This window comes from Drosophila montana, unplaced genomic scaffold (genome assembly GCF_035044405.1).
Source record: "Drosophila montana isolate Dmon_TW-CO22-7 unplaced genomic scaffold, ASM3504440v1 contig_2084_1, whole genome shotgun sequence".
Classification (NCBI taxonomy): domain Eukaryota; kingdom Metazoa; phylum Arthropoda; class Insecta; order Diptera; family Drosophilidae; genus Drosophila; species Drosophila montana.
Genome location: NW_026996994.1, coordinates 312,792 through 337,296, shown reverse-complemented (window position 1 = coordinate 337,296; position 24,505 = coordinate 312,792). Strand labels below are relative to the sequence as shown.

General features: G+C 35.4%; 1 protein-coding gene across 3 annotated transcripts; it reads right to left on the bottom strand.

The window, feature by feature from the left end:
• Positions 1-6,677: 6,677 nt before the first annotated feature.
• Positions 6,678-22,783, bottom strand: MAN1. Of its 3 annotated transcripts, none has more exons than XM_064680189.1 (3): positions 22,654-22,783; positions 8,916-8,968; positions 6,678-8,678 (listed from the first exon to the last, which is right to left on the bottom strand). In XM_064680189.1, the coding sequence occupies exon 3, from the start codon at positions 8,670-8,672 to the stop codon at positions 6,747-6,749; it is 1,926 nt and encodes a 641-aa protein (XP_064536259.1). In that variant the 5' UTR covers positions 8,673-8,678; positions 8,916-8,968; positions 22,654-22,783; the 3' UTR covers positions 6,678-6,746. The 3 variants fall into 3 exon arrangements, with proteins under 3 accessions (XP_064536259.1, XP_064536256.1, XP_064536258.1); XM_064680186.1 differs by having other exon boundaries at positions 8,846-8,968; positions 22,654-22,782; XM_064680188.1 differs by lacking the exon at positions 22,654-22,783 and adding an exon at positions 12,697-12,928 and having other exon boundaries at positions 8,846-8,968.
• Positions 22,784-24,505: the final 1,722 nt, after the last annotated feature.

The following is a 24,505-nucleotide window of genomic DNA, read 5'->3' as shown; positions in this document are numbered from 1 at the left end:
AAAGGGAATATTTATACAGAATAAACTCATCACAAATGCCAAAATATAATACCACTGTTTAGGCACTGTAGGCAAACTTCTCAGCTATTTTAAATTTATATCAGTACCAGTACAAAGAGATGGACAGATTATAATGATACAGTTAAGTTCAGACTATTTAGTGTATAACTTTGAGATGGATTCGACCCTCTAAAGATTGTATTCATTTTAGTCGTAATTATTATTGTATATCTGATAAGAAAAATAACTGTAACTAAAAAACTGAAGGCCATCACCTTTGTCGGCCCTCCGCAGAATGTTCCCACATGAACACTTGACACCGAGTCTCAATTTGACCCTCGGTTAAAATATATCTCACACCATATTATAAAACTGCAGGCCATCACCTTTGCCGGCCCACCGCAGAATGTTCACTCATGAAAACTTAACACCGAGTCTCAAAATATATCTTATACCATATTGTTAAACTGCAGCCAGCAGCATAAAAATAGATATCGCACATGTGGTCGCTTAAGATTCTAAGATCGACCTACGCTAAGAAATATATTGTTAGATTATAAGTAACAAGGGTGATAAAGATACCCTAATTAAGAGCAATAGTTTATGACCGCTGCCGCCGATAATGCATCGACAGCAGACCCAGTGAACCCAATCGTTCATCAACAAAACAGGAATCAGCAACGACCAAATAATAAATGGAACAGTAATTGTAATAGACCGGAAATGATTGATCGACACTTCCATACATTAAAATAGATTCTCCATTTGGCAGACCGCTAAAATTTGTAGTAGATACAGGAGCATCAAGTTCCTTCCTTGACCCTATGATTACCCAAGAAAAAAATAGAATCAAGTTTAAAAGACCAGTTCAAATCAAAACGGTTCAAAACGAACATACACTATATACAATAGACCTTAATACCCAAAAAAGAGAAACGCACAGAACAAGCCACCTCAACATACGAGTAAACCACCTTAGCCCCACCTGCAATAAATAGCCATCTCTATTTTACAACGACTAGGAATAACTGACATTTACCAGCCTTATAAAACACGACATCCCGACGACAGACAATCTACACAAAACCATTTAGGACACTTCGAAAGAGCTCAAAAGACAAATAAATAAATTATTAGACCAAGACATTATAAGAAATAGCCATTCACCTTGAAGTGCTCCAGTCTGATTGATACCAAAAAAACAAGTCGCCTCCCAAGAGAAAAAAATGGAGATTGATTGCGACATTCCACACAATTATGGACAATTCTTACAAGACGTAATAGGGAACTTTTGTCTAGTGTACCTAGACGACATAATTATATTCTCAACATCACTCCAGGAGCACATTAAAACTACAACTGGACAATTCTGAATTTTTAAAAAAAGAAATAGAGTACTCAGGACACATTGTGACTAGTGAGGGTATAAATCCAAACCCTAAAAAGATTGACACAATCAAGAAATTCCCCCTTTCCAAAACAAAACAAGAAATAAAATTCTTTTTAGGACTATTGGGTAATTACAGAAAATTCATTACGTACTTCTCAAAAATTAAAAAACCCCTTACTGCTAAACTAAAATGCAAAAAACAAGTAAGTATAAAAAAAGATTACATAGATACTTTCGAGCTTGGCAAAACATTATTATGCAATAACCCAATCCTCCAATACATTAATTTTTCAAAACAATTTATTCTATCTACTGACGCCAGCAATGTAGCGATAGGAGCAGTCCTTTCACAGGACACATTAGGAAAGGACACACCAGTGTCCTTCGCTAGCAGAACCTTGTCCGAGATAAAACAAAATTACTCAACAGTAGAAAACGAGATGCTAGCAATAAATTGATCGACTAAATACTATAGACCCTACCTTTATGGTAATAAATTCAACATTATTACAGAACATCGACTAGTAACTTGGCTCGTGAGTTTTAAAGAACCCAATTCAAAGTTGGTTCGTTGGAAACTCCAGCTCCACGATTTTGAAGTTATCTAAAAAAATGATCACAGGCGTAGTGGCAGACGCGTTAAGTAGAATTCAAATAAAAGCTCATTTTAACGATCACGAATCGATAGTTGCTAACATAGGAGACACAATACATTCCAACTTAGAAGAACTAGATGATCACATTTATATATGGGAAAACCCGATAACCGACCACAATATCCAATTAATATTTTTAATAGAAAAAAATTCCAAAATTCTCACGACAATGCCCTTTAAGAAAAAAATTAGACGAAGTATTACCGAACCTGAATTTAACGAAGAAAATATGACAGAAATACTTAAAAACATACTAAAACCGAATAAGACATGTGCAATTTATGCACAGAAAAGTTACGCGAGCAACATTTATAAAGTTGTTAGATGCACGAATAATAAACCTGATAGCAGCAGACACTCAAGAAGCCAAAATCCGTAAACAACACATTTCGTCCAATCATAGAGGCATTGACGATGTCACCACTATTAGAAACCAACAAATACACAAGTCTAAACTAAGGGGTATAAAAAGAAGAGAATACACAAAAGAATAATGAATCACCGAACTTTACAGATTAACCACGGTCACTGGAGGACATGTTGAATTTCATTCAATTACCGGACCTATTGCAAAGATCAACCTAGGACCGAAAATAACAGTAAACTCCTTTAAAGCTATATCACACGTTATATACCTAAAAGATTGACGATGAAAAAGAAAAAAACGAATTAAAAAACGTTCTTAAAGAAAAATTAAATCAACAAGAAAATAGAGTTAAAAGCCTTATAGCCTTATATCAAAAGACATCGAAGAGGTATAATTAACGGATTAGGCACCGTCATTAAAACCATGACGGGGAACATGGATGCCGAAGACAACATAAGAATAGACAGAGACATTAAGAAACTAAAGGAGAATAATAATTATACAAACAATAAAAAAATACAAGAAGAATTTAAAACAGAGATATTAATAAGATTTACAAATATCTCAACACATATTAACAAAGAACAAGAAACCATAAACAATTTTTTTAAATACCAAAATTTAATATACAAAGGCTTAAACCTAGAAAGTAAGCAAATTGCACTAATACAATATATGTATAGAATAAGTTTCAATATAGACATATTATACAACCATTTAAACAATATCGCAAAAAGTATCTTACTCTCCAAATTAAAAGTTCTCCCTAAATTTATTTTAACTAACGAAGAAGTTGAGAAAATAGAAAAAAATCATCAGTAGAACAGACTATTGTACAGACTATTAACTTTAGAAACAACCCAACAAGACCAAACTATAATATTCCTAATAAAGATACCTATATTAAGCAATGAAGAATTTCAAATGTACCGCATCATAACATTACCCATAAACGAAACACAGTTCATAATAACACCCAAATTGTAATATATAATAAGAACAGCATAAGAGAAATTAACAAACCGTGTCACGAGATACACAAACTAAATATTTGTGAAGCCTCAGAAATGGAGGAAATTGTAACAAACTAAATATGAATAAGTAATATTTTAAACAAAACACAAGTAGTTGGGCAGACACCAATAAATCTTTGAACTGGAGAAAGGTGTGATATTTATATTCAACGCACCAACAACCAATATCGAATCAGTTTGCGGAGATAAAAGATCCATACAAGGATCACTTATCATCAAATATGCAAATTGCACAGTCAACATGAACAACGATCGCTATGATGACTCGATAATTACAATGGAGGATAGAAAAGAGATCAGCATTCCCCAAACCGAAGGAATCAAGATCAATACTACGAAAGAGGAGATCAGTCAAAAACACCAATTTTAAAACATCCAACATAAAAAATTAATCTGGCAAATAAAAGAAGAGTCCAAGTCACATCTGGTACCAATATACTCGATGATATTACTAATTAGCGTCATAACAGCAATAGCCAACTATATCCGAAGGAAGCAAATCATTTACTCCACAAAGGACGCAGCAACAATCTCCGATCAGGCCATACCTTCGATGTGGCCGTCAATTCACTCCAGGGGGGAGGAATTACCGTATCTCCCAGCGAGGGTATCGCAGAGTCGATACCCCCCACTAAACCACCATGAAGCGGATAGAGTTACATTCCTTTCCCCTTGCCTCTCACCGCCCACTCAAGAGGGCATCACGGTTTTTATGTGCGTTGTATCAAATTCCAAACTAAACAGTTCGAGAGGATGTGGTTGCGACACTTCTTTCGCTAGCAATTGAAAACAGCTAAAATAGACTAAATGTAGTCAGTCTGTACTGAAGAGCAGAGAGAAACACCTAAGCGCTTAACAAGGCAGCGCAGCACATCTGTTGAAAGGCCTAGCATAGCGCCAAAAGAGAGCGCGAAAAATAACGATCTCACTTGTTATTTGACCTTGTTGTCTACTTTGCTGCGTTTGACATGCATTCTCACTCCCGTTTTCGCTACCCAGCAAATTGGCAAGGAATTTGGCCTGCATTCGTAATATAAATCGTCTTGAATAACAATTTTGATCAGTAGGTCAATTTATTTTACAATTTAATAATCAATTGTAAAATAAATTAATTACAATTAATTTATAGTCAATTAATTTACATGACAGTTTATGTGTAAGTTACATAAACATTTTCGTATTGTATTTATTTTACCTTTCGGGCGGTTTAATTATGGAATTCTTGCTGGACAATCGAGCCATAGGTGCTAGTGAAAATGCTTAGTTTTGCTTACTTAACGATGATGCTTGGTCTTAGTGGAGCGTCGGCAACGCAGATTGCCTGTTTGTTCATGTGCAGTTGCTGGTTCTGAGCAAAATCCCTAATACAAATTCAGCAGCCTGAACAAATTTGTATATGAGAATTTAAAAGATTTTAAGACAATCGGAAAACTGACTAGCACTCGTTCGGACTTTGCTATGCTTGCCAAAACAATACGCATGTTAATATGTATATTAATATGTATATTTAATATGTATATCGAGCTTTACACTAGCGATAACACATACATTGTTTTGCAAATTATTCTTTTTTTCGTTTCTATTGTTTCGGCCTTGTACAAATTATAAGCTAAGCTTTTATTTGAATTTATTTAATAAGTTGTACACCAATTCTGTTATGATACTTTAAAAAGAGCAATGACAATTGATCAAATTTATACAGACAGTGAGTGCCTGACAAGGGTCCGAATATTTACTTCCTAGGTTTCTTAAAAATAAATTTTAAACAAATATTTTCCACCTTCCAGTGTGAAGCCTACAACGATCTTTAACCGACCGTATCAAAAAATAGTTTTTTTTGAAAGAAAAACTGAACCGAAATACACACAGCACAGCATACAATACAATCGCAATTGACATTTAAAGACAAGCATATGATATATGCATATGTGCACATGATTAAATTAATTCTTGCGTTTTGGGTTAGCTTTTTTAATAACTTCTGTTTCCTAACCGATATATTATATATGTTTATTATATAATTTATTTTCAGTGATTAGATTAAATAGGTTCAGTTTACAACAGTACAGCTAGGTCACGGAACAAATAGTTGGTGAATGCGCTCAGCACGGCGTTCTTTGACAATTTGACAACGGCACACAAGTCACTAAATACCTGGACATACAACAACTTACCGACTTAATATAGTACTCAGATATGCTCAACTTTATAACATTGACACCTTTCGGCTCCGACCTACAATTATTTTCCGGACCATCTTATGGATTCATTTAACTGCTGTCTGCTAATAAATTATGATTTCAAATATAAAAATGTTCATGAAATATGATACTAGGTCTTGAAATTCTGTTTCTAAATCTTATAATGGCTGCTGGCGAATTGGTAAATCCGGATGTAAACTCATAGTCCATCTCTTGCTGTCAGTTTTCGGCTCGTCTCTTCTAGAGGACGTGGAAAAAATGATTTATCAATTTCTCAAATACATCGTCGATCAGTGGTAGTGTAAACCAGTCTCTTAGCACAAAAGAGTTTTATTGGCGGAAGTCGACACACTTTCAGTTGGCATCATCCCTTGCATTCAACAATGACAACTTACCTTATAAAATTAGTCGTGCATCTTCTCACAATATCGCTCTGTAGCCAATCTACGACTTTCAACTCATAATGTCGTATTTAACAGTAGTGCCGGCTTTAAGCTACAGGATATGGATTTTTTTCTTATAAGGTGCAATGATAATCATCCACCGGCTCAATATGTGTATTACATAATTAATGTTTAATGATTAAGTTGTAGAGGTACGTTTAGTTCACAACAGTATGTGTAATTCACGAGCTAAATAGTTAGCGAATGCGTTACGCAGCCAGAATCCATGGCAGATCTTTGACAATTTGATAACAGCAGGCAATCGACGAAATACCTAACACAACAGCTTGTTGAATTAGTATAGTCCTCGAATATGCTTAAATTTATAGCAGCAACTTCAGTAACTTTCCATCTCGGAGTGGAAGCACAAGACGGAGAAGGTGGGGCTGGCAACACAATCTACCGAACTGATGACGAAAATCTATCCCGTCTGACAAGCGGCTAAACTGATTAGCCTCCTATCATGGTGAACGAGAACTGGAACATGGTAGTACCGTTGATCCTTGCGATATCTGATATCTGTAGACCCTAACAACAGCTCATTTCTCATTTCAACAGTCCATCAGTTATATGTAAGAAACACAAATTTTTATAAATTAATTTCATAATTTTATTTATTTCCCTTAGTTTCTAATGAAGTTTTACAACGTATGATTTAGTTAACATTAGAAGATTTTAAATATGATGAATTCGACAGGGATTTTGGAAAACGATTTAAATAGCGTTCAAGTCGCAGAAACTTAATTGATATAAGCCGCTTATCAAACCACCACCCATTTATTTCGTTGTGAACTATTCCAGCGTCTGCTTCACTTGCACATCGTATATACACACAGCATGACTGGGTATCTAGTTGGATATCACAAATGTTGCAACTTGGACCTACTTTTTCAAATATTGATTCTATGATCGACTGCCTTAAATTATGTTCTTTTATTTCAGTGGCATCAAACATGTGTCTTATTTTTAAGCAAGATGTAGGCGGATTAAGTATTTTATTCGAGTTATCAAACGCAGAGCTTTGCCATTTTTTTGATGTGCCAAAGTCCCTTATGACAATGTTTTTATTCAATGTTATAGTACGTAGTTGTTCTCCATTTCGTATAATCATACCAAATATCACACGGTTATCATTTCCTTCTAACATCTGTAGAGCCTTATTCCAAGAATGTAACAGTTTATGTCGGCTCTGAACTGGCACAAATTTATCTTGTAATTGATTAATTAATATCTCCGAATTTTCTGCATGGGAACATCGATACATTAATTCGTTGATTATATCTTTAATAAACTGTTCAGTTATTAATAGACTTTCTTTCTGTTTCATACGATACACAACAGATACGAAATAAATTATGAAGCAACCTGATATAATAACAATAAGTAACCCAAGAACCGTAAAGAATCGTGTAATTTTTTTGTAAATAAGACACTTGAATGGTAAATTTGGTTCAATAAGCTCGAACAAGATAGTTTTTTCTGAAGAGTTATAAGTTGAAACAATTGTATTTATCATCCACTGTGGGTTCTGCGCGATAAGGTACTCCATAGCCAACAGTTTATTTTGCAGGTTTCGGTTATGTATATCACTGTTCCTGCTTAAAGCTGTTCTAAACTCACGCATGTCTAGCATTGCAGAATGATCTTCGCTTATACAATGGTGTAGTCTTGCTCTTTCATTTAAACACTTAAAAAGCTCATTACTTATGTACATCGCCTTATTTAATAAATCTTCGTTGATACACTTAATTTTTTGAGAAGAAACTTGTAGATTGTTATCATTTTCAGTACACCTGGTATATTTTATGTCTTTTTGGGAAATAGGGCTAGAGTCAAATTTTCTTGCGGTGTATAAAATTGAAATCATTATTAAGAAAAGTAATAATGAAGCAATAAGAACTGTTGGGATTATATTTTGGCTAACATCGGGTGTTTTAAGAAACGATTTGGCGTTAAAAGCAAACAATTTTTGTATAAAACCATTTCTCATAAGTGATTTTGAAGCATGCACAGGGTATCCATCTTTGAACGTTATTTTTTTTTTAATTGAAGCATCGCGAAAACTTAGTAGTCTGTTAACAACACCTCCATCACAATTATTAGATTTTCCATATACCTTAAGATATCCGGCCGACTTATCTGTCGAGTATACAGGCGGTTTACGATATTTACTAGGAACGTTTAAGGAATGCAGTTCATTTTCATTTTCATAATCAGATTCTAAAAGGAGTCGTGGCGCATAAACCGTTAATCCGACATTTTTTTCTGTATTTTTATCTGCATGGCATTTATGGAGTGATGAAATATTGCGGCGAACATTAATCTTATTTTCAAGATCATTTTCTAAGACATTCAAACTTTCTTGTATAGGAATTGTAGGACGTGGATGCTTGTCATTAAAATGAAGTACATAATTTGTGATTTTTCCACTCTTGAGTTTTTCTTTTTTTATATTTTTTAATATTTTCTTTATTAGTATAGGCCTTGTCGTTTCAGTAACTGGAGTATTTGGAAGTCCAATTTGCATTAATATTCTCTGTATCTCAATATCGCTCAAACGGTCAATATTTTCTGCTGACATTTTTTCCTTAAAAAAATTAATAACATTTGTTATTTGTCATATGTGAAAATTTTATTTTTATAACGCACATTTAATATATAAAAAAATTGTAAAATAATATAGTCTGTTGTTTGAAAAAGTCGCAGTTTAAATTACATATTTTTTGTAAGACTAACGTTTAGTTGGTCTGTTACCTTTGTTATTAAATAGACTTAGTGACAACAAGTCAAGAAAGAACTCTCTTGGCGGAAATGCTTGACTCACTGTGTTCAGAAAAATTACGATCGTGAAGATCCGCGTCAATTAAAAAAACACAACTGAAAATATAAATTGGGAGAAAATAGTAAAATATTAAGCATAAAAAGTACATACGATTGTGTAATAAATATCGAAAGTTTTTTGTCATAAAGAAATTAAGGCTTGTATATTGTTGGAGAAATCAGGAACTGACTATCTGAACCCTGTACTCAAATATTGGCGCGGCGGGAGCGATCTATCGCTTTTGCCAAATTTAATTTTAAGTTTAACCCCATAAGTCTACAGGTTCTGAAACATCTTAAGCAAAAATCATAAAACATAGCTTTCTTTACCGGTAATCAGTATACAGATATAAATATCATTTTTACAAAGAGAAATTAAAAAAAAATTGTACTAGCATGTATCGAACTCAGTGGCGTGACTGAATGAACTAGTTGCCAAAGCCTCATTCCAAAGACAATATAAACACTGAAAAATGCAACGCAGCGCAACATTTCTAAATGCCTTTAGCAAAGCTACATTGAGCGAAATAGATTTATACGACGCTTATGATAATTTTGAACAGTTAAGTAAACCGAACCAAATATACTTTTTCATCTGAACATCTTTAAACAACTAAAAGGTGCTAGTCGGGAGCTCCCGACTAGGGTATACCTTTAACCCTCTTATTCGAACACCAATGCAGCCGCCTCTACTCAACAGCCGCACCAGCCAAAAAAAATAGTTTCCTCGGTAGGGTTCGAACTCGCTACAGACCGAACTACTTGCCGCCGCCGTGTACATGTATACAGAAATTCGTGCAATTTGCGCTAACTGCGGAAAACACGTGACCAGCCAAAGCACGATTTCTTTAATTACTTTTGTGTTTCTTAACCTCTTGATGTCTTTTTCAACAGTAGATCTTATTGTGCTATAGAATATTTGTGTATTCTCAAAAACTCAATTGCATTTAAATTGTGGCTTATATAAGTGGGCAGCATAAATTGGCTTATTTACTTGATTTTTAGCTATGAGGTAGTAGCGGCGAGGTGGTGATAGCTATAAAACGAAAGATACTTCATATATATATACTATTCTAGAGGCTATATGTCAAGTTTGGTGACTCTAGGTCTTATTATTTACCTAAATTGCTCAAAAACAGGGTCTTCATATCAATTTTTTTTGATTACTTGGAAACGGGGCAAGTTATCGAATATCGGAAAGATCATCGATCTGTGCGGACACAAGAAGGACATACAGCTAAAATTTCAAGTTTCTAGCTCTTATAGGTTCTGAGATCCTTGCGTTAATACATACGGACAGACGGACATGGCTAAATCGACTCGGCTATTGAAGCTGATCAAGAATATATATACTTTATGGGGTCGGAGATGCTTCCTTCTGCCTGTTACATACATTTCCACAAATACATTATACCCGTTTTACCCATTTTTAATGGGTTCAGGGTATAAAAATTAATATGCAAATATATGGGAGATCTATAAGAAGAAACTAATAAAATAAAATACCAGAGTTGGGGAATATTGAAATATTTTTTAAAATTTAAACTATTTCAAGTCGACTCGAAGATCATATTAAGTTATGACCCCCACTTAATTTAAGCGACAACTTTGTAATTCATAATTCGAAATAAATTTAATATAATACAAAAAAATCAATAAAATGTATTTTTATAAACAAACCTTTATTTAATATTTAATTTCTTAGTTAGGGAACAACAAGCGTGCTCTAGCCTCTAACCACATGTTTGCTTTTATAACTTCTGTGTTTCTTAACTGATCTAAAAAATTAGTAGATATTATTGCACTCAAATTCATACTACGCGGGCACTAGGAGCACTATCGTTGTAAAATTCAAGTCTCTAGCTCTAACAGGTTCTGAGATTGTGTTCATGCATACATACGGACAACAGACGGACGCACAGAGAGTGATAGATTCGGTTATTGTTGCTGACCAAGAATGTATATATTATATGAGGTCGTTACAAAAATATTATGCACAGTAAATTTCAAACATATGTTCTCCCATGCCATAAAAAATCGAGTTTATAATTTTTTTGACCATATGTCGAGCCATTTCCAAAATATCGTTTAAAATCTATTTTGAGACTTAGTCTTTTCATTATAAATCAAAAATTTTATGAGCTACATACACAAAATTTGGTATTAAGCTTTCATTTACTACACGCATGTAAGACATATTTTACTTTTTGGATACCTCGCCCGTTCCTCCCGTAATTAAAAAAACTCAAAGCTACAACCTTTTCATTTTGTATGTAAGTTATCAAGTAACCCTCGCATGATATAGTAATTGATAAGCATTAGTTTCAGTTTTGCTATCATAACTTAAGTCGACACTCGACTAGCAAATAAATATTGTTAAATATGCAAATAAATATTGTTACATTGCTGAGCTAGACGTAGACTCACGTCGCGAGCCGTCGCGCGAGACCTAAGATGACCTACATATTCATCATTCATGAAGATGGGATAACAAACATAGTTATTAATTAACATTACATTTACAAAAGTGTGGCGCAGGCAGAATAAGCAGGCCTGGCTGCATTAGCGCTCTTAAGTTCGTATCACTATCAATATGAGACTTGCAAAGAAGCCGTTCCCTTTCTTAGGGCTGCATTAAAAATATAACAAGCAATTCATTGCCCCGTTTCCAATCAATCGATAAAAATGGATATCGAAACCCATTTTTTAAACAAACTTTACATGTAGCTTCTAGAATAGCATATACAGATCAAGTAACTTTCATTTTAGAACTATCGGCAAAAATGGACTTCTATAGTAGACTTATAAGTGCAATATCCTTTAATATCTATCCAACCAACACTAGAACATCGACTACAAGACAAGACAAGAAATATTCCATTTGTGAAAGAATAGCAGCGGAATCTGGTAGTCGATAATTCTAACTTTTCCCTTTTACCCCGACGTCTTTAAGACGGGCTGTCGAGTGGGGACCGGATTGCATTCGGAAAGTTAACCATCTACCAGACTCTGCGAATATCCTCAATATCGGAAGGCAGCAAGCTTCTTATTAAACAGGAACTAAAAAACACGAATGTTTCGATCTACCAAATGCAGAACAAACTGGAAATTTATGTTCGACTGCATGAAAGCACTAATCACAGTCGGTTATATCGTAAGGGACGATATGTTGGCACGGCAAGGATCAGAGTCTGAAACTTCAACGCCAAACACAGCATTATATCTACCACTAACCATTACACAAATCGGAATAGCAAATCCTTGTGCCAAGAAAAGTTGGATCTCAATCGAATAACAGCAGTACTAACGCGACACCGAACGGGACGCACGCCAATAAACTCGATACCCCTCATAACTCAACATGGATATTTATAATTTGTTCCCCAAAAGTCAGCGATTACCTTTTAATTAAAGCAAGAACGCTGTCGTCGAGTGTGTTTAACTAAAAAATACCTTGTACATTTCAGTTAATATAATATTTTGGTTTTTAGAACCAAGCATTGAATTCCTTAAATACATATTTTTTTATCAAACAAATCCATCAAACAACTTATTTTGAAACAATGAAATGTATTCATATATACCTCAAATATAAAGACGGAGAAAATAATAGCTATTAAATTTCATATTTCTCCTTTAACTCCTAAAATATTTAATAATTAAAAACAAATTAACAACAACTCTGCTATCGCAGCAGTGCTGCTTTTCCTACCTGAGCCACTTTTTTGGAAATTTAATGTTGAATAACTTCTATGTTTATTGTACAATCTGAATTAAATACATACATTTTGGGTCCTCAGGTTTCTCGTAGACAACGGGACCAAAAGAGGAATTTTTGAATAAGGCTGCATCGTCACTTCAGTAGTCGGGAAACTCTGGGGCGTCTCCTCTGTCGTAGTTGGAGGATCTTCTCATGAGCCTCCTGACTACACACCTCCCAACGAGGTCTCTTGCTACCCGATTAGAGTGTCGCTGCAAGCGATCGTTGTACCGGTTGGCTAATGCTCCGACTTGGCTGTCTATGGTCGCCATTTTGAGGTCTTTGTGCAAGGTAGAATTTCTGAAGTACCAGTAAGCTCCAGTCATTCGGCGTAAGGCCAAGTTTTGGAGTGTCTGAATCCGCCTACGATTTTTCCAAGACGCAATGCCCCAGACCTTGAAACCGCATCTCCGGCGACTTTGTTAAAGTTAAAGGTCCAAATAATATCGGCATGTGGGTACTACTATTTTTAAAAATTGTTTATTGTGCACCTTTTAAATATCTTCAATCCATATAATAAGAGCTAACGTTCTTAATAAAGTTAGAAGCTATTTCCAAAAGAAAAAAAATCAGGAGAACTCCGATTTGGACTGCTTAACTATGAGATATCCTAAACCCAACCGTTACACATTCAAACCCTCTATTACCAAAAACATAGGCACGCATGTTGGGCAAGATATCAATGATTTGAAAAAATCCTGATCTGTGTGTGAATAAGAGAACCGATAGGGTTATAGTTTCCTTATTTTATATTTTTCGCGAGCAAGAGTATGCACTTTATGGGGTCGTTAACGTTTCTCTCTGCCTGTTGCATACATACATTTGTACAATGCTATCATACAATTTTACACACTTTAGTGTGCCCAGATAGAGTAAGACTGATGAGAGTGGCAGCCGAACGCCGGCCTCGGAAGCCGAACGTTCAGTATGAAGCCGCATCTCGCTCAGCGCACGACGTCGCTGCGGCTGATGCCTTTTGTTAATATATGTATGTTAGTTTTAAATCCTTACAGCCCAAAAACATATGTGTGTATGCATGTGCAGAGTTTGCCTCGCTCTCACTCATTGCTTTGCGCACTTGTGTGCATCTATTTCCTCCTGCATAGCATCTCAAAAAACTCCTAGATCTACAAACATGAATATATTTGTTTGGATGTGCGCAATTGTGTGCCCTTTGTGCCTGTGGTAGCAAAAGGCACATATATTCAAATGCTCTATCTTGTATTTCTTCGTCCAGTCAGGCATAATGAGAAGAATCTGGTTTATTTTAATTTAAAAAATCGTAAATGACACAAATGAAATATTTATATTTTATATTCTAATTTTTTTTTGTTTGCTGTGGGGACCTATTTTGCTTAAAAAAAAACTAAGTCGTATTGTCGAATAATTCTAAGAAAAGACTAAAAATTGAAAATGTTCAATTTTTGCGACTTGCTACTTGTACACACTCACACTCTTTCCAAGGAGCAGTCGTGTGATATTATAAAAGGGGTTGGCCTGTTCATGTGCACAATTGCTATTTTCCATGATTGCTGTAATGGTAAGGGTATCTGAACGTTGGCATAAGTGCATGATAACTTTTTGAGCCTGCCAAGCACACACACTTACACACTTTTCTATGTGGATGGAAGCATTTATGCATTTTTAAAATTTTGATATCTATTTATACCCCGAACCAATGTATTTGTGCAAATGTATGTAACAGGCAGAAGGAAGCATCTCCGACCCCATAAAGTATATATATTCTTGATCAGCATCAATAGCCGAGTCGATCTAGCCATGTCCGTCTGTCTATCTGTCCGTCCGTCCGTATGAACGCAAGGATCTCAGAACCTATAAGAGCTAGAAACTTGAAATTTTAGCTGTAGGTCCTCCTAATCCCCGCGCAGATCGAGTTTGTTTCCGATATTCGATAACTTGTCCCGTTTCCAAATAATAAGAGCTAGAATCACCAAACTTGACATGTAGCTTCAAGAATAGTATATATATATCAAGTATCTTTCATTTAGCTATCGCCTGTTGGAAGAAGTGGGTTCAGGGTATCCCCTAGTTGGGAGCTCCCGACTAGAACCTCTTACTTGTTTTGTTTTTTTTTGTTTTTTTTGAAAACAAAACATTGACATTGGCCAACTATGCTGAAGACAGTCGGTGACTGACTTCGTTGCTCTATCAGCTTCGGCATTCATTCGTGTGGCTTTTGTGTACTTAACAAGTACCTACATTCCCAAGGAACATCTTTAGAGTTTCACTTGTCTATGACCTTTTTAACCTGTCCCAGTCAACGTAGCTGATTGACCACCGTCAGCCTCTGGCCGCAAAAGTAGACCTACGAACAATCTAGACCAATCTATCACGCCCCATCAGCTCCTATTTTAACTGTGTCCTAGCTTTCGTCTGATACCACTTGCCTGCTGGCCTTGCTGCCTATATTGCTAGCAAATCTTCTGCTAGCGTGTCTGTTACTAAATTTAATTTCTCCACACACCGTGAAATAGCATCATTTAAATTAATGTTTCACATAATGCGCTCCCAATCAAATGTGATCCTAAATTTTGGCCTCCTCACATGATTGTTCACGAGTTTAAGCGAAACCAGCCTTTCCCTGTCACCCCTCCCGTCCTTTCGGTACAAGGTCCTATTGTTACTTCTACAAAAATCGAACTCCGTCTTCCGACCTAGTTTCTATTATTTATTATAATATCAGAGGTCTCATTTCTAAGCTTAAAAATCATTTTACTTCCTTCGATTCGGATATAATCGCATTTTCAGAAACATGGTTAAATTCAACCATACCTAATTTTGAAGTTCTTTCGAACAATGTCAATGTCAATAGAAATGATTGGCCGACTTGAGGTGGTGGGGTATTAATTGCCGTTAAAGACCACTCTCCAGTCAAAACCTTTCTGTTTTACTACGCCTACTGACGCTGACTTTACCATCACGCGATATTTATATCACAACCTCCTATGTTCCTCCTCCTACTGATATTCAAGTTTATGTGAAACATATTACTTGTATTTAAGAAGTTTCTACCCATGTGCGAACCGAACATCTCTTGGTCATTATTTACTGACGAAAACGATCTAGTACTCTCAGCACAGCATGACTTTCTTTTCAATTGCAATCATCTTATTTCTCATACATCAGCTACCAATAAACCCCGCCGTTGCTTTCGCAAAGAACTTTCTTTTCAATTGCAATCATCTTTTTTCTCATTCATCAGCTACCAATAAACCCCGCCGTTGCTTTCGCTAAGAAAACTATTCCTTGCTTACTGAACGTATTCATGCAACCGACTGGTCTTGACTTGGTTTATATGAATTTTTCTCTTAATTTGATTTATAACACCCTGAATTCCCTTTTAGAATATTGTATTCCCAACTCAATCCCTTCAATTGCTTTTTTAAAGACACCTTACTTTACTCCCGAATATCAAACCATAAAAAAATATTAAGCGTAAATATTTTAAAAAGTTTAATATTGACTTGGCTAAATATTCCATAGCCAAGTCGAATTTATTTTTTCTGAATTCTCAGTGCTATGAGTATTATCTTACTCGTTGCAAAAGCCAATTTGAACAATACCCGAGACAATTCCATAATATTGTAAAGTTGAAGCCTAAACCTCCAAGATTGCCATCTTCTTTTTCTCTCGGGATGGAAAAATTTAGTAATGATTCTGACGCCGCTAACCTCTTTGCTAATTTTTTTCAATCTACTTACTCGTCTGTCTGTCCTAAAAATAATTTGTACCCTTTTAATATTGCTTCCTCTATGTCTATACTTGCTTGCCCGTCTTTAATTCTCCGTCTAGACCTAGCTGAAATTATCGCCCATTCTTCCTACCGACGCGCACAACAGATTACGCTACGCACAATTCTTTTCGCGTGTTTTGCAAAAATAACAACCGTTTTATCACTTTTCTCCACGGAACTTTTTCTTCCCCTAATAAAATCGTTGCTTTCAGGATACTTTCGGAAACTCACTGACCATAGCATTAGCATTTAATTTGCATAATTTGATGTCATAAATAATAAGGACGACACTCGTTTTTGTCAACCATAAATAAATTAATCAATTATAGTTTAGGGAATGATTACGCTAATATTGTTATTGCAAATACAAAATGATCTCAGTATTGGGTCCATTTCATATATATTCAGACATTTTTTTATTGGAATTTTGTGTGCTCTTTAGTTTGGTGATTTGTTTATACTCTTGTAGAGAATATTATAATTTTGAGATGTGTAATGCATATATAGAGACATCTCCGGCCCCATACATTTTCATTGTTTAGGTATACCCTGTTCACATTGCAAATGGGTAAAAAACGGGTCATTGAATATATGTAAACGTATATAACAGGATGGAGGCATTTCCGACCCAAAAAATATATTTATCTTGATCATAACGACGAGCTGGATCGATTTTATCATGTCTTTTTGTATGAGCGCGACATTAGGATAGCAAGAGACTTAAAGTTAACATACCTCACAGCCGTACCATGAATTAAATTTCAATGAAAACTAACTAAACTATAGAAGTAGTACATACACAGAAAACAGCATACGAAACAATCGCATTTGTAATTCTAATTGTGAGCATGTGTTACTTGTCAATATAACGACAGTTTTTTAATAATTTCTATGTTTCGTATACAGTAGATTTTATTGTGCCATAAAATATATGTGTATTATCGCAAAAGGACAACAGCATTAAAAATGTGGTTTATAATTGATTAATTCATTTGCTTTATTACAGCTATGAAATGAAACATACTTGATCTGTATATATTATTATAGAAGCTTAATGGCAGATCGGGGGACTCTAGCTCTTAAGAGAGCCGGAGAGAGATTTGCTAGGAAATCGTAATACATACGGACCAAGAATAAATATACTTAATGTGGTCAGAGAAGATTCCTTCTGCCAGTAAAATACATTTCCACACAACAATTTTATAGCTTATTTCAACCCAACACTTTGCAATGGGGCAATGATAATATGACGATGCGACAGATGTTTCTTTTTCTTTGCTTTGATCATTACATATTTGGAATGTATTGAATATATATTTGAATTTTGATAGTAGATCTTGCAGAAAATTGTATTTAGCGAAATGGGGAGAGTGAACTTGTTCTCAGTCATTTTAAAAAGCGCCATTCGCGCAGGAAAAATGGTGAGATGGCTGGACCAAAGACAATATAAACACTAAGATGAGTAATGCCATACAACAAAATTTTTTACTTCTCTTTTTGTGTCGTGCTTTCTTATGACATATTGCCGAGCAGATTTCCCCCTGCCGCTGCGGATGCGTCACGCATTACAATGCTTTACATAGATATACTTAGCTATAGCCACAACTTTAGCTACTGTCGCAGTCGCAGCCATACTTGCTGACTTTAATAACACTATATAACACTGGATTTTACATGTACAGACATGTTCCCATTTACGAAAACTCCCGCTTTTCGGCTTCATTTCGTTTGACATCTAATATCAAACATACCTCAAACCAATCATTTTGATTAAATAAGACGAGTCAGTAGAATAATCTGCACATTTCCGACAGCAATTTACGGTTATCGATATCATTTTGGTATCGATAACTTTCAGAACCTTCTGTCTCAGCAGCTTGCTTTTCTGAAGATTGAGAACGAAAGCGAAATCAGTATCATTGCGCTCTCGCAGCCGAAAGAGCGTAAAGCTAAAAATAGAATGTACTCTCAGCTTCGGCTCTATGAGGGCCGTGCACGCAATTATGTTTGTATGTGTTTTTGTTTTTATTTTTCTAATCACTCAGAAACTATTCCCGTGTGCTTAGGGAGCATGACTTCAATGGCAGAATATTTGTGGCGCAAACCAACTACAGAACTACAAACAAAAAATTTGAAGGCTACAGTTAAACATGACGGTGGGAGCGTTATGGTTTCAGCCTGTATGTCGGCAGCCAGCGTTGGAAAACGTCAGTTTAATAAGACAATATTGACAAATCTCAATATCTTTAGATTTTTAAGTCTAATTTACTAGAAAGTGCAGAATATCCTGGCATTCGAGATGTTTTTAGATTTTACAAAGACAATGACCCAAAACATAAATCAGGTATTGATTAGACATGGTTGATCTGGAACTGTCCGCATGTTTTGCAACCCCCGGCACAGTCGCCAGACATAAACAAATTGGCCAAAATTACGCCACAGGTTACCCAAAAGTTGGTGGAATCCATGCCAAAAAGGCTCAAAATGGTTTTTGTCCACAAGGGTGGTCGTACTACATATTAAAACATTTTGTTTGGTTGAAAGCTTCTTATTGGTTGTGACATTGTTTTTGGTTGATTTTTTGTTTTTAATTGTTATATTGTGTCAATTTAGTTATTTAAGCTTCTTAAAGTTTTTTATATCCTTGCAGAGGGCATTATAATTATGTCGTGAAATGTATAACACATAGATGGAGACATCTCCGACCCCATAAGGTAAATATACTCTTGATCAGTATCGACAGCCGATACGATATAGCCATGTCCGTCTGTCTGTTTCTATGCGAACTAGTCTCTCAGTTTTAAAGCTATCTTTATGAAACTTTGCAGAAGTGCATTTTTCTGTTGCACGCAGTACATACGTCGGAGCCAGCTGGATCGGACCACTATATCATATAGCTGCCATAGGAACGATCAATCGAAAAGTAGGTTCTTGTATGAAAGTTTTTGTTTATTTAGATATCTTGACCAAACTTGGCATTTTTTAGTTTTACTATGCTCCCTCCATTTATTCAAAATCTTATTTACATCGGACTACTATATCTTATAGCTGCCATAGGAACGATCGGTCGAAAATTAAGTCGTTGTATAGAAATTCTTTTATTTTTCAAGTTATCTTAACCATACTCGTCATTAACTATTTTCCCTGTGCTTCTTAGATACGGGCATAGCACTCTGAGCATTATGAAAAGGTTGGATCTGCAAGGGTATTAAATCATCGGTGTGCCGAAGATAGCCCTTCTTTTTCGTTTAAAGCTGGGAGCCACTGTACATGTGCACACATAAATATTTATATTCTTGTCTTTTAAGAATTCTATAAATAGAATTGTAATGGAGATTGTGTTGTATGCTGTGCTGTTCGTAGGTGCTGCTCTTATAATTTTTTTTTTTTTATATATATTTAAACATACAGACGAGGGTCAAATTTAGCATTATAAACTTAATGAAATATGATATAGGCAGCGTTATTCTGAACTATGAACCCATTGGAAACATGTCAAAAAGGTATAAACACAGACAATATAAATACTTAGATGAATAGTGCCATTAAACAATGATACAATGCAGCTTGATTTTCATAAAATTTAGAACGAAACGAATGCACTCCCACACAATCCTAATTATGTACTCTCAGCTTCGGTTTTATGAGGCTGTTTAAGCAATTATAATTGCAAATGTGTGTACCCTTTTTATACCCTGAACCCATTGAAAATGGGTAAAAAGGGTATAATGTATTTGTGCAAATGTATGTAACAGGCAGAAGGAAGCATCTCCGACCCCATAAAGTATATAATAATAATAGAACGTAGATGCCCGCGCAATCCGAGTCGATAAAAATCTATATCGAAATCCCTTTTTTTGAGCAAACTGGGTAAATAAAAATGAGAGCTAAATTTAGCAAACTTGACATGTAGCTTCTAAAATAGTATACATACATCACGTATATTTCATTTTATAGCTATCACCACCTCCCCGCTACTACCTCATAGCTATAAATCAAGTAAATAAACCAATTTATACTACCCACCAATTTAAGCCAGTTTTAATGCAATTTTATCGATATCGGTTAAGAAACACGGAAGTTATTAGAGAAAACGTGTTTTGGCTGGCCTCGTGTTTGCGGCAGTTAGCGCAAATTGCAAAAATTCTGTATACATGGACACACACATTCACGCGCGTCTTTATTAAATTTTATCAACAGCATTGCAATTGCGATTGTATTGTTTTGTGTACTGCTATTTTAATCTATTTTTTCTCATTAAGATTCAATTATTTCTGTGGCTCTTGAGTAGATTCGGCGGCAAGACGTGTAGTATGTTATACAAGTTCGAGTCCTATCGAGCAAACGAGCGCATAGCGGGAACCCCCGACAAGTGCCTCTTACTTGTTATACCCTGAAACCATTAAAAGTGGGTCAAAGGGTATAATGTAATGGACATGGCTTGATCAACTCGGCTGATGATGCTGATCAAGAATATATATACTTTATGGGGTCGGTGATGCTTCCTTCGGCATGTTACATACATTTGCACAAATACATCATGCCCTTTTTACGAACGAATGCCGAAGTCGCGGCTTGCTGATGCTGACACGAGCAACGAAGCTAGTCGCCATCCTGCCTTCAGCAAAGCTGGTCGGTCGTACCTAGCGTCCCTTCGTTTTCGAAGTACATTGAGCGAAAAAGTTTTAAACTTACGATCGACGCCTTATCCGTTTAAAGAAATTGTATAATTATTTGCATCGACCTAAACATACAGACTTTCTATTGAGCCAACCTCAATACACATCATGCATTTATATGTGAATATATACAAAACTTATTTCATTGCCAGCGAAAGCCAGAGCAGTGAATAACAACACATTCAAATATGCTGTTATGTTTGTATATTAACATACATACAAACATAATTGCTTGCACGGCTCTCATAGAGCCGAAGCTGGGAGTACATTCTATTTTTAGCTTTTCGCTCTTTCGGCTTTGAGAGCGCAATGATACAGATTTCGTTTTCGTTCTCAAATTTCAAAAAATTAGGCTGCATAGTAGCATTTTGTTGTATGGCGTTACTCATGTTAGTGTTTATATTGTCTTTGGTTCAGTGTATCCCCTAGTCGGGAACTCCCGACTAGAGCCTCTTGTTTTCCTTTTGTTAATTTTGACTATTATTTATTTTAAAACCACGTAAAATTTTTAGAAGGTTCCCCCATTTGGGTACTTCCGTCTAGAGCACTCTTATTGAATATGCAGTGTGGTTCACAGATTGCAGTGCATACTTCTTCCATCAATTCTTTGTACTATAACACTGATAGGTAGCATGCGACAGCTGAAATGTAGTAGATTTTCAGAACTTATGTACATGTACAAAAATAGAATTTGCAAAAATTGTCATGGACAACAATCACACATGTATTGTGCAGAATTGGTTGATTTATAACTGCTTGGACTTGGAGTCACCAATCTCCAGAACTTATTATACCCTTGCAGAGGGTTTTATAATTTTGACGTGAAATGTGTAACGCATGAAGGAGTTATATATATATTTTTGATCAGTATCAACAGCCGAGTCGATAAAGCCATGTCCGCCTGTCCATCTGTCTGTTTCTATGCGTCCCTCATTATTAACTATTTTCCCTGTGCTTCTTAGATACGGGCAAAGCACTCCGAGCATTATGAAAAGGTTGGGTCTGCTAGTGTATTAAATCTTCGGCGTGCCGAAGATAGCCTTTCTTTCTCGTTGTTATAGAATATATATAGAAAAGTTGGTGGCATTAATGCAGGATCTCTTTCATTTAACATAACATTAAATATTTTAATATAACCATTACTTGTACATATATTTATCCAAACAAAAACTGCCTGCATATAATAAGCTGTGACCTGAAAGTTTCATTGTTTTTGTTTTGTAGGTTACATATGTTAACAATATAGGAAGTTCCTTAATAAACTAGGCGTCTTGAACTTATAATGTACCAACATGTTATTTAACTCCTAATAGTTTCGTGGCTTTAAATCTCTGAAATCGCAAACATGAACTGCTAAAAACAAACTGTGAGCCACTGTATACAAACATAGTTTTCTCAGGACTATAATCAACGAAACAATTACGATTTTATAAGGGACTCAAGTTATTTTTGTAGCCATCTGATTCCAATAATCCCGGCAAGGTCTTTAAATCATTTCTCTTAACATATTCAGAAATATATTATTGTTAAAAATGCATACTTTCTTTACCTTTTTTGTATATTTATAACACAACTGAAAATTAAATGGTATTCGTATTTGGTAGGCAGCCCCGATATATTATTACATTAACCCATCAACACATTTACAAAACAGCATTTTGTGTTGATGATGAGCAGCTCTTTTAACTAGAGACATAAGGAGAATTACGATATGTAAGCATGAAGGTTAATTCGATTAATCGATATAAAGAACGATTTATTTTAGATTGTCACAGATATAAGGTATTCCTGCAAGTGATATCGATATAATTTAGATTTCGGAAAAAATAGACGCGCAAGCTGTTTGGACATTTGTAGGTCCTAATAGGTATAACAATAGCATCTGCCATGTGGTTTCCGTATTTATCTTGATTTATCAGTGTTGTAGTTTCATATTAAATATTTTCGGTATTGTTTAATTGGACCAATCGCTAAGGATCTGATACTTTATTTCAAATAGATAGGGCCTGAAATATTTGTTGGCCCACATGATTGATAATTATCGTATCTCAACTGCTGAATAATATATCTCATGCTAGTTTAGGTTTATACTGGCATAAAAATTAGTTTGGGTTCTTGCGAGAGAACGGCAGCAAAGTCTATTTTACTTGCATCTGTTGTATCTGTTGGGTATGTTAAAATTGGGTCGGACATTATAAATATTTTATTTTGCAATTGTATGTTTGGCTGGCTCGAGGTCAGGGGGTTTTTGTATCCAAGATAAAATGAAAAATGCAATTTGTTTGAATTTAACCAATATATTTCGGTTGCACTTCGGCAACCGTCTTCAGAGCACTAACACAAAAACAAAAAACAATTAACATAAAGATACATTAAATAAAATTAAAACAATTACTTAAACAATTTAAAAAACACATTCGCGTATTACACGTCTGCGCTCTTTGACGTGGAGATTGAAACTATTTGACAATTCAATAGATGTCTATATAAGTGAGCGCAGTTTTCGGTGGCTGTTTTGTAGTTTAGTCGTCTGTTGTTTGGTGTGTTTATTATGTGTAACATTTCTAATGTACATATGTCGTTTGTTATAGTGTTGTTCTTGTTGTAAAATTGTCGTCTCATCGAATATGTATATTATTTTGATGGTTTAATTTGAAGTCAGATTTGTGTTGAGTTTTTTTTGTTGTTAGCTTGGATTTTGTTGTGCCGATGTACACGCTGTTGCAAATGTTGTTATTATCTTGCCACATGGTATTTCGTAAAAAAAAAAAAAAAAATTCTTCAATAATACAAAGGCGAAAATACCAATGATGGACAAAAGTCATATCATTTACAAAATTTTTTATGTTATTTAATTTTAATTATTTCATATATTATTATAACTATGCAACCCAACGCAAAATATGCCTTGAACGAAAGGGCTCTTCCGCAACTTTCTGGCGCAATTATGTCCTGGCTTTGGAATTAAGGTACTTATTGGTTGTATCGTTGGTGGCTTCACTCGAACGCGGTAAGCAGTAGTTGCTTGAGTTGTACACGGATTACACACGTTGATCTATGGGCTCCTCCCGTTTCAAAGCTTCGATGACTTGTCGCCTTGTTATCTTGCGTCTGCGGAAGCGCGCCAGAGCCTTCAACATGCGTTGGGTGGCCAGCGTTATCACTTTTAGCTGCCACTCACTAAAAATCTTATTTCGGAGTGGTATGTACGCCCAAACGCTAAGCCCCCTGTATGATTTGTGCGGTGGCAGTGCCGACTCTTTGTCTTTGTACGAACCAAACTTTTCCTACTAAATCCGACAAATCCTGATAGTATCGACGAATCCCAATAACAGCAAATGCTAATAATTGAGTAACTCCTAATGATCTTAACAGAAACCCTACTAAACATAATAAAATAA